Genomic DNA, 12,015 nt, shown 5'->3' with positions numbered 1-12,015 from the left:
TGCTCATCTGAGCTTTGGGCTAATAATTTGCGGGTAGCAATTCCATATTTGTTGGGAAAAAAAGGAAGTCCTGCCAAGCCACCCCATCCCTTTCCATCTCAGCACCCATGCCCTCAAATGTGATCTGATGTAACAGTCCCACAATAGACGGTCTCCTTCTGCTACTTGCAAACCATGTGTTGCCAGGACACCAGGAGCTGGAGGCTGCAGGGAGTAGATACGAACAGCCCTGTAGTAGAACAGTAGATACAGGCCAGTCAGCCTCACTTCAGTCCCTGGAAAAATCGTGGAGCAGGTCCTCAAGGAATCAATTCTGAAGCACATAGATGAGAGGAAAGTGATCAGGAACAGTCAGCATGGATTCACCAAGGGCAAGTCATGCCTGACTAATCTAATTGCCTTCTATGACGAGATAACTGGCTCTGTGGATGAGGGGAAAGCAATGGACATGTTATTCCTTGACTTTAGCAAAGCTTTTGAAATGGTTTCCCACAGTATTCTTGCCAGCAAGTTAAAGAAGTATGGGCTGGATGAATGGACTGTAAGGTGGATAGAAAGCTGGCTAGATTGTCGGGCTCAACAGGTAGTGATCAAGGGCTCCATGTCTAGTTGGCAGCTGGTATCAAGCAGAGTGCCCCAAGGGTCAGTCCTCGGGCCGGTTTTGTTCAATATCTTCATAAATGATCTGGAGGATGGTGTGGATTGTACCCTCAGCAAGTTTGCAGATGACACTAAACTGGGAAGAGAGGTGGATACGCTGGAGGGTAGGGATAGGTTACAGAGGGACCTAGACAAATTAGAGGATTGGTCCAAAAGAAATCTGATGAGGTTCAACAAGGACAAGTGCAGAGTCCTGCACTTAGGACGGAAGAATCCAATGCACCGCTACAGACTAGGGACCGAATGGCTAGGCAGCAGCTCTGCAGAAAAGGACCTAGGGGTTACAGTGGACGAGAAGCTGGATATGAGTCAACAGTGTGCCCTTGTTGCCAAGAAGGCCAATGGCATTTTGGGCTGTATAAGTAGGGGCATTGTCAGCAGATCGAGAGACGTGATCGTTCCCCTCTATTCAACATTGGTGAGGCCTCATCTGGAGTACTGTGTCCAGTTTTGGGCCCCACACTACAAGAAGGATGTGGAAAAATTGGTAAGCGTCCAGCAGAGGGCAACAAAAGTGATTAGGGGACTGGAACACATGACTTATGAGGAGAGGCTGAGGGAACTGGGATTTTTTAGTCTGCGGAAAAGAAGAATGAGGGGGGATTTGATAGCTGCTTTCAACTACCTGAAAGGGGGTTCCAAAGAGGATGGATCTAGTTCTCAGTGATAGCAGATGACAGAACAAGGAGTAATGGTCTCAAGTTGCAGTGGGGGAGGTTTAGGTTGGATATTAGGAAAATCTTTTTCACTAGGAGGGTGGTGAAGCACTGGAATGGGTTACCTAGGGAGGTGGTGGAATCTCCTTCCTTTGAGGTTTTTAAGATCAGGCTTGACAAAGGCCTGGCTGGGATGATTTAGTTAGGGATTGGTCCTGCTTTGAGCAGGGGGTTGGACTAGATGACCTCCTGAGGTGCCTTCCAACCCTGATACTCTATGATTCTATGTTCTCAGCCTCCAGGAGGTTAGTCCCATCGAAGCCTATTTGCCCTGCTTTGTGCCTCCCCTCTGTGCTGCCTGCAGTCTATGTGCTACAGGGCCAGAAGTCCCCCAGTTGCAGGCATATGGGCTGCAACCGTCAGGAGATAGAGCTTCTCCAGTCCTATCAGGAGGATTCCGGTTGCAGTAGGAGGTAGTGCAGCCTGAGTACATCAGCAGCTACACAGCTGTGTCCTTACTGGTCGGAATTAATCCCTAATTACCTTTTAAAATAACTGCCAGCCTCCCTTCCCTCCCCCCCCCCCCCCCCGACTATCATGCTTCCCAGATGGCAACTGTGCATGACAGTCACCTGCTGGTCTTCTGTTAACTCCTTCCACTAGTGACAACATAGCAATGCTCACAACCTGAGTCCAACCCCAGCCAAGAGATGCAGGGAGGGGATGTAAAATGCCAAAAGACTTCTCCAATAAAACTATTAAAAACAAATTTTTAAACTTGAAATCTTTTTGATGTCAGCCCAAAGAGAGGTTTATAAAGAAAAGAAAAAAGCTTTAGGCTCAGTTAGGAGAGGAAAGGTGGCCTTGTGGTTATCGCAACATCATGGGACTCAAGATCTAGGTCCAGTTCCTGGCTGAGTCACAGACTTCTTGTGTGAATTTGGTTAAATCAACCTTTCTGTGCCTCAGTATCCTGCTCTGTAAAATGGGGCTAATATATCTCTACTTTGTCTCCCAAGTATTTTAAAATAATCTGAAACTATGATGAATGCATTTAATATAAGCACCAGTTCAGCAAAGTATGCAACAATGGGCTCAACTTTTAAGTGATTAATTTAAAGGGGATTTATGCATATGTGACCTGTTGGGTTTTTTTTTTTTCACTTTAAGATATCTTATTGTCTGAATAGTTGTTTTGGTTAAAACTGCTAGATTTTATGCCACTACCTTTTTGTAGTTATGTTTCCAAGAGGCCCAGAGTTTGCATAATCGTTATTTAGTGCTTTCTTTAGTAATAGTCTCCTACTCACCCTTTTTCTTTACAGAGCTACAGGCAACCAGCTGCTTTCATTGTCACACAACATCCTTTGCCAAACACTGTGAAAGATTTCTGGAGATTAGTGTATGACTATGGCTGTACCTCTGTTGTAATGTTAAATGAAGTTGATTTAGCACAGGTTAGTGTTTGTGTATGGGGATTTTGTGAACAAATTAATGCCTCAAGGTGGTTATGCTTTGTAATAGGGTGAATATAATTACAGTGCAGTTTCATTGCAATTACAGTGTAATTACCCTGTGGCTTTGCTTTTCAATAACTAATTAGTATTAATTAACGTATCTATTACTGTACTATAAAGTGTGTTATAATAATAATGAAATACTACAATATTCATGATGCAACTTAAATTTTAATTATACCCATTTTATTCTTTTGCAGGGCTGTCCACAGTATTGGCCTGAAGAAGGAATGCTGAGATATGGTCCTATTCAAGTAGAATGCATGTCTTGTTCAATGGATTGTGATGTAATAAACAGAATTTTCAGGATATGCAATCTAACAAGAGTAAGTATCATCATAATGATAACAGCTAACTGAGCTATTGTGGATTTGAGTATTACATAATACTAAATATACAATATTAATTCTCTTCAGACATTAAGCAGAACAGAATTAAACATTCAGTTCCTAAGATTTAACTATTTTTCTGCAGCTGCCTATAATGGACCCAAGCAGTATTTCATTTTATAACCTTCATATGAAGTTGCATGTAAGCATATCTGAAGGACACTTGTGGTTATATAATTAACACCTCGTGGGCCTTGTGGTGCAAGAACCACAAAACAAAGCAGAAGCGTTATGACATTCTACTAAATATGTGTGAAAAGACTCAAAGTTATTCTGATTTTTGGAGGTTCTTGAGAAACTCTTCCCTGACCTACATTTACTAACATGTTCTCTCCACCTCCAATAATGATTCAAGACTTGATGCACTTTTCATCTCTTTTATCCATTACTGTCTCTGCCTTTTTTCAGGTTGTCCTGCATTCTTTCAATACTCTCTCAGACTCTGTTTACCAGCCACTACCTTCTCCTTCAGGTCCCCACTAGGAACTCATTTCTGCCATGTTGCCTGCATGCAATGAGTTAAAGAAAAATTTGTGAGAACCAATAGGTTGTGCTATTGTAACCACCCCCCGCTTTATTACCCTCACTTGTTATGTCTCATATTTAGAAATCAAGTTAGGACAATGGCTGTGACGTACATAGCATATTTCTAATTTAACGCATAAATGATGATGCTAATGGATATGGGGAAACGAAAGGGTGTTGCAAAGGCTCTTCTGTCAGATTTTGATTTTCCAAGCTATTTTTCATGGATGGTTCAGAACTGGGTCATGTTTTATCCAAATTCAATGCTTTGGTTGAAAGGGGTATTAAGCAAAATGTTTTCATTTCTCCTTTTAACTCTCCTTGTTGTGTCTGGGAATTTCAATACAGCGTAGAGATATTAATACATTAAATGATTATGTTGTAGTCCTTTTTTGTTTCTTATATTTTGTAGTTTCCTTGTTCCTGTCTCTTTCACTTGTTCCATCTCTTATTTTCATTCTGTCCTTTTCTTCTGTTTTGGCTTTTTTATTTTTGTTTCCTCTGTCTCTCTCCCATCCCTTTCCTGTGAACCTTTCTTTCTCTCTGCACCATCTCTTTTCCTCCCAGGACCCTACATCTCTTTCTATCTTTGCCTGCCCCTGCTACATGAAACCAGAGTGAGTTATTTATTCTTTAGGACAGCCAGGTACAGGAAAACTTCTGAAACATTCTAAGCCACCCCAGAACACACTGTGTCTGAAACCCAATTTAGGAAAGGCTCAGAGATTTGCCATCAGGATATGATGGGCTGGCAAAAGGAACAGACTCCATTCAAGCAAAAAACATATTTGTACACCACCATCATTTATTGTTGTTTTATAACTGGAAATATTTTGTCAGGATAAGTGCTCCTACAGAGCCACTGCATTTCTGTAAGGTCTACAGATTCAACAACAGGGTTTCTTATTGCTTATGTAGAGATAGAATTTTTTTTAAAATAAACTAGCTGTTTAGAATCCAGAGAAATATCCCTGTTAGTTTATTTAATTAGTGGCCTATAAACTTTGATGTCATAATTGCAACAACTCCAGAACATTTTCTTCTTAAACTTGTTTCATTGTGCCCGACTTCTGTAATACTTACACAGACATCTTTATGCTATCTCTTTGTATGTATGCTCAGCACATACATGTAATGGAATTTGTGTGCAATATATACTCTGATTTAGCTTCACTTTATTTGATCTGTGTAGTTTTCATAAATCGATTATAAATGTGCCGTGGTTAATGTAAAGTGGTTTGGCTTCCATCAGCCGCAGGAAGGCTATCTGATGGTGCAGCAATTCCAGTATTTGGGATGGGCCTCTCACAGAGACATTCCAGGCTCCAAGAGATCATTTCTGAAGTTAATTCTTCAGGTTGAAAAATGGCAAGAGGAATGTGAAGAAGGGGAAGGCCGAACTATCATTCACTGTCTGTGAGTAATTTTATTGTGGCCGACTGGGTATATGGCAGCATCTCGGACTTTTTAGCATCCAATTCATTATTTTAAATTCAATCCAGTGCTCCTATTAATACATTTTATTGCATGTGTCCTATTTTGTTTTCTTTAATTGTGGCTCTGATATTTGTCACTCACTTCAAACTGGGGCCTACATACTGTGGCGATGAGCACAATAGAAGTGGCTAGCTGGACAGATGTGTGTTCTCTTTTGTGGGGGTTTTACACCTAATGGCAGTGTTCTCCAGGTGGCTATAAATGAGGGTACACAAGTGACTTCTGATCCAATACCATTATACTATTGAGTAATCCAACAGGATGCTTCTTTGTACTAAGTGGCAAGAGATTACATATAATGAAGCTTTTCATTATATGTTTTGCATATTTTGAATAGTGCTCTTCCAACAAGTTTATACGTTACAGATATTTTGTGTCATTCTGGACCAAAAATATGCATACCTGAAATCAGAGACATTTTTGTTACATCTATAGTAGTGCTTGTGAAAAATAATTAATGTACACCATGTAGGCAGTACTTGCTTTTCTAGCACTGTCATTTAAAAAGAGAGAATAAAAAAAACCCACTGAGTCCCACCATATGTGTAACCAATTAAATGTCATCTTTAAAAGAGAGCTATTTTTTTACATTCCCTGAATGAAAAGTGACCAATCTCTTTTCTACCATATTTCAACTTAAAGCTTCAATTTTAGCAGTTGAATAAACTGTCCTCAAAAGAAGGTTTATAATTAAGTGTTCACAGATCTGTTTTGACGCTTATCCACAGCAAAATTCCAGAATGCCCATATGGTGTCTGGAGACTCATATAGTTTGTTTATGTAATTTAAATTTATATTGAAGAAAAAAAACACCTATCCTAGTTTCCAGGACCCTTCAGAAATAATATCAAAAAGTTACAAAAAAGATTAGAAGTGTCTCTAAAGATAAAATCAGCAGCACACTCCAGTAATATTCTGCCAATACTCCTGTAGCTTATGATGACTTTAAACAGTTCCCTCCAGAAACAAATGGAAAATGTTGCAGTTTATATTCATAACATTTGTTTTTAATTTGTCCTGCCTACTTAAGCTGTGTTATAGCATAGCTAGGCCGCATAATGAACTATATAGCACACACAATTGATTCAAAACAGTATCAAGAATGGCAATGGTGTCAGATGTTTCAAACCACATCAACTAGAGCTATGAGGGGATTCATAAAGGTCTGTCTCATCTAATGGATCCTCCATCTTGTATTTTTACAAAATTAAAGGTGAGATATTGGTGCCAGGTATATTTATACGTAACAGATGTATTAACTCTGTTGTTTTGCTTCCATTCAGGAATGGTGGTGGTCGGAGTGGAATGTTCTGTGCTATAGGCATAGTTGTGGAAATGGTCAAAAGACAAAATGTTGTTGATGTTTTCCACGCAGTAAAGACGTTACGGAATAGTAAGCCAAACATGGTAGAAACCCCGGTAAGTTACAGCACATTGATTGGAATTCAGACAGCCAGTTAGCAAGAAGGATAACGTACAGTATGTATTGATATGGCTCACTTGGGAGCACTCTCACCTGGGATGCAGGGGGATTGTTCATCGTTTCAGTGGTGTGACCAAAAGTACTAGATCCTGAAACTTGTGCTCAAAAAACATAGCAATCCATCTACTAGAGCTAGGAGATCTGCAGGTATCACCCTAGTATAATTCTAACAGTGAATGTAATATTCTGAGTGGGTGTACTGTTGGGAATTGTTATATCCTGAGTTGGAAACCTATTGCACGTAGAGGGACTACACATTGGATAGCATCATAAGCAACTGGGTTGGGTGTTTTGGTAGGTCATTTCTCTCCTACCATATCACCTACTTTTCAAGGAAAATATTCAGAACTTTTCTACACTACAGGGGTAGATTGACCTAAGTTACGCCACTTCAGCTACGTTAATAACGTTGCTGAAGTCGATGTACTCAGATCTACTTACTGTGGGGTCCACACTGTGCTATGTTGATGGGAGGCACTGTCCTGTTGACTCCCCTTGTGCTTCTCATTCAGGTGAAGTACAGGAGTTGATGGGAGAGTAATCTGTGGTCAATTTAGCGGGCCTTCACTAAACCTGCTAAATCAACCGCTGATGCATCGATTGCCACGCCTCGATCCCCCAGTAAGTGTAGACAAGCCCTTAGGGTACACTATAATCTCTCAAGATCACCCTATGTTCTTAAAGTAACACTAGAGCCTATTTTGCTCAGACAAACCATCTTAAAAGTTTACAAGCCAAGACAGTTCTTCCTAAGAGGAATAAACTGTGAAGTGGAAATATATTTTGTAATTGCAATTACTATTTCTGGGCCTTTGTGGTAATTTGTAACACTACTTCCTGACAGAGCCAAAATGACACAGGAAAATTTTAATGATAAAGACATATTTTCTTTTAATAGATTAGTTTTTATTATTGTAAACTTGCTTTAACAAACTATAACTCTAAAAAAAAAATGTTTTTTAAAACGTTAAATGCCTGATTTTGAAATAGTCTCTCGTTTTCTCGACACAGCTCTCTCCCTCACCTCACCCCCCCCCCCCGGGTATTTTACCTGTTCATGTTCCACTCCTGCCTCCAAAATTGCAGACCGAGTGAAGGCCCTTTAGAAAATATGAGTCCTTAAATATTAAAGATTTTTCTTGTCATGGTTAAGTATGAAAGCAGATAGGAGAATGGCTTGGAATTTTTGCCATTTGACTGTCATGCTGATAGCAGCCAGTATTGCAAATACCCTCACTCTTCAGCCAGATGGTTGCCTCTAGCACTAAGCTCAGATATGCCAATTGAAATTAAAAATGTTCACGGTTTGTATATCATGAAAATTGCTTCTGACCCTTCAAACTTACATATTGAACAAAATGGGTGCAGTTTGCCTCTCCTCATACATCCCTTTTTCCAGGTGTCAGAATTTACTAGGCTTCGGGTGTACATGATATGATTTCCCTAATTATTGTTTGTTGCTGTCACGCTGTGCGGAGTGGCTCACAACTGTGAGTGCCTACCTGAGGGCATACTGTCAGAAAACAGAGCAGATACCCCAAGCTGATGGGGTGCTCTATAATTAGATTTCATCAGGCCAGTAACAAATGTGAACTCCTGGTTCAATATACCGGCTTTACCATGGAATCACTGACAGTCCCGTTAGACTCTCCAGCCTATCTTGCCACCCAGACAAACGGAACTTTGTGATAATGGTCACTCAAACCAAAAAATCACACCACATCAGGTTACTCCCAGTCCCAAGAGACCCGTAACTTGCCCCAGATCATTGGGTACTCCAGATCTTACACCAAAGACAACGCTGGCTGCCAAATCTATAGTAAACTAACTAAAGATTAATTAGCTGAGAAAAAAGAATGAGAGTTATTGAGAGGTTAAAGCAGGTAAAATATATGTACAGGTGAATCACAGTTTGTAACCCCAATTGGTGGCAGTGATGTAATAAACTACCAGTTCCAAAAGTCTTTCAGGGCTACCCAGAATAACTCTGGGGATCTCCACTATGCATCTGGTACACTTCCCTGAAGAGTCCAAATGCTTCAGAGATGAAGGATCTTTCTTTGCATTCATTCTTATAGCTTCTCCTCACAGAACACAAGGTAACAGAGTCTCTACCCATGTGGGCTTTTCCTTTGATGGCGCTGAGTGAGGAATGCACTTTGAGTCTCTGACCTCAGGTCGTCACACACAGTGGCCATTTGCTTTGGAACTAGCTCCTTTTCTCATAAAGTCCTTCATTAGCAGTCCACAAGGCTTCTTTGATGTCTGATGAGTTATTGAGTTACAGGCGTATTTACAATGCAAACGTTTGCTATTACACTATGACAGGACACAGATAAGTAAAAACAATGCATGTAACATCCCATTAGTTTTATGAAGTTTAAACACCAAATACACTCTTCTACAGTTAACAGTGTACTTTGATCTATACTAATACACACGTGAATCGAGCTGAGTACACTCTAGCATGAGCTGCCTGGTCTGCCAGCATCATAGTTGCTTCTGTCTGTCGGTACCAAGTGGATTAAAAGATAGCTAAAATGTTAACAGCTGTAAGAGGGATATTATTGAACATATCTGGCTTACCTGTGGCCATTTTGCTAAAAGTACTATATAGACTATGCAGCACACTTTTGAGATGTAGCGCACAAAACTGGTGCACAGATTCCAGTTCATTGTTGAGAGTGAAAGCAGGTCAGATCACATGGAAAATTACTTGTGGTACTTAAGTGCTGCTATAAAGAGAGTCCAATGTTTATTCTGGTAAATTATCTGAAAACTTCTCTCTATTTTTTTAAAAGCCCCAAATCCATTGTAGTTTTAATCTGCAGTTACTGAATTTCTGTAAATGTGTTTCTCTGTGGTGTACGTTCTGTGGGCTTTTATTCAGAACTCTTGAACGACAGCAGCAGCAGCTGTTGAGTCGTTAGTAGAAAACAAACCAGGAAAACCAATGTAGCATTGTCATCTGCCCTACATTCAACAAGATCATCAGATAACAAAAGTAAGCAGCACAATAAAACCTTTTAGATATCCTACCACTTCCTGCTAGTGGATTGTGCAACCTAAAGTAAATCATGAGACCAGGCTTGTTTCATTTAGTTTTAAAAGGTGGTAGAATATAATTAACTTCTCTTTTTTCTTTTTCTTTTTTTTTCAAATATTGACATTGAACAGCAACCTCGTTAAAAATAAATATCCGTTTTCCTAGCTGTATTTCCTGATCGCCTCCCTTAAATGCACCTTCTGATCTATTTGACTTTACATTATCTATCACAATTTCTAATGCTGTCTTGAGGCCTAATGCAGTTCACTATCACAGCTCAGTATTCCCTTGCAATGATATTAAGATGCTATTGCTAGTTTACTGCTAAATACCATTTGACATAGAAGAAGCAGCTGTCAGTTGTACAGGGACTGAAGTTGTTCACTAGAGAAACACTTTGTTTGAAAATGAAAACTACAAGTTTTATAACCAACTCAGAAGCAGAACAAATCACAGGGAAGCAAATAGCTTATTGCCATGTGTTGCCATTTCTTCCCTTCCACTGTGGCTATTAGGCTGAGATTTAAAATCAGAGCTGACATCAGACATCTAATAATTTAAAAGAAAAATCATGTGAGACTAGTATGGACTAAAATGGCACAGCAGTAGGCAGAGAATATAGGTGCTCATAGAGATCCCTGCCCTTTAATATATTAGACTGTTTCTTTAATTCTCATTTTTTTTCAGGAGCAATATCGTTTCTGCTATGATGTCGCTTTGGAGTACCTTGAATCATCTTAATTGGAATGGATGTGACAAAGTGCACCAAGTATATGAAGCTCAGTAAACTGTTTTGACAACAGTTGTTCAACCTGTGAAGAGAGATTTTAGTGAGGGGGACTTTTAAAATTTAAATGCAAAAGTATTTTTCTTATGAAGTTGTGGATCTAAATAAAAGAACTCAATCTGTTTCTATGCCTGTATACAGTATCAGCATTTAGTGTCACAAAAATAAATTTAATGAAATCCAGAGTCAGAAGAGATTTGCTCAAATTAGGACTTTTCAGTGTTTGTATATACAGCCATCTTTCAATTACAGTAGAGCCACCATCTGTTGCATGTACCAATATTTCCTAAATGGTATTATTTTTCCTTTTGACAAATCGTTGAAGTAAAACAAAACTGTGCCGATTGATCATAAAATTCATTCTTTATACATTTCAAGTGTTGCAACTCTATATAACTGGCTTATTTTGTTTTAATGTGCAATGATGGCTGGATCACATAAAGTTCTTTATAGAGAAACTTCAACATAAGCCAAAGACTCAAGTGTAAATATGTCTATATGGAGAAAGCACATTGTATTTATTATTTACTTGCATTCCTTTTTTGATGGCTGAAAAAACAATCATTTTTCTTGAAGAAAGCTTTTTTTGCTGAAATCAAGTGTAAACGATTTTTGTAGTTTATTTTTTGTATGTTTTAGTGTAAGTAGAAGACACTTTTTATGCGTAGATGAAGAAACATTGGTATAGTGATTTTGTTGTGTACATGCTTGTGAATTAAATCCATGTAAACAACTCAGTTATAGAAGGTCTTTAACTACAGGACCAAAATCAAATCATTTTGTTGACTATGTATAGTTTTTCACAGTTGCATTAGTTAAATATTGATCAAAGGAATATATAAGGAAACCGCACACATTAAAATGGCCTTGCTTATGACTTGCACAATGTTGGAAGTAGTTTCTAAGCACCGTTTAGTTTTAGGGGAACAAATTATTCAACAATGCTTGAAGCACAGGTCAAGAGAGGAGGACAACATATATCCTTTCAGGGTAAGAAACGTTTGTTTAGCAAATTGTAAAATTAAGTGATGTTTATTTTGATGTTTACAGACATGTAAGCTTTGGCCTCTGACAAAGCAAAATTTGAATAAATCAATGCCAGATTCTGGTTATGGTCTTGGTGTACAAAACAGCCATGAGTTTTTACTTAGTTCTTCATCCACAGTTAATAAGTCTTGACATTTTGCTAGCTAATATCGTTCCAGTCTCCAGTTGTTTTTGGAATTGACAGAAAATGGCAAGGTGCTTATAAATACTAATGTAAAGTAAGAGTGAATTAAACAACTTTTATAAAAATACATTGATTCCATATTATTGCTCATTTTGACAACATTTCATTTATTATCATTACTAAGAAATCGTCATGTTGCTGGAGTAGTGCAATGTCAGTGGATTCCAACAGATGTCCATATTTGCTTAAAGGAAGAAAGTCACAGGGCATGCTCCCTCACCCTG

At 38.9% G+C, this 12,015-nt stretch overlaps 1 protein-coding gene across 1 annotated transcript in view; it reads left to right on the top strand.

The window, feature by feature from the left end:
• Positions 1 to 10,514, top strand: part of PTPRK (protein tyrosine phosphatase receptor type K) — a 590,849-nt gene extending 580,335 nt beyond the window's left edge. The window contains exons 31-35 of the mRNA XM_077811738.1: positions 2,642 to 2,773; positions 3,034 to 3,159; positions 5,000 to 5,163; positions 6,528 to 6,663; positions 10,461 to 10,514. Of these exons, the coding sequence (XP_077667864.1) occupies positions 2,642 to 2,773; positions 3,034 to 3,159; positions 5,000 to 5,163; positions 6,528 to 6,663; positions 10,461 to 10,514 (612 nt within the window). The remainder of the gene's footprint in view (positions 1 to 2,641; positions 2,774 to 3,033; positions 3,160 to 4,999; positions 5,164 to 6,527; positions 6,664 to 10,460) is intronic.
• Positions 10,515 to 12,015: the final 1,501 nt, after the last annotated feature.

This window comes from Eretmochelys imbricata, chromosome 3 (genome assembly GCF_965152235.1).
Source record: "Eretmochelys imbricata isolate rEreImb1 chromosome 3, rEreImb1.hap1, whole genome shotgun sequence".
NCBI lineage: Eukaryota > Metazoa > Chordata > Testudines > Cheloniidae > Eretmochelys > Eretmochelys imbricata.
The sequence above is the reverse complement of the archived record's forward strand: the minus strand, read 5'-3'. Positions and strand labels throughout refer to the sequence as shown.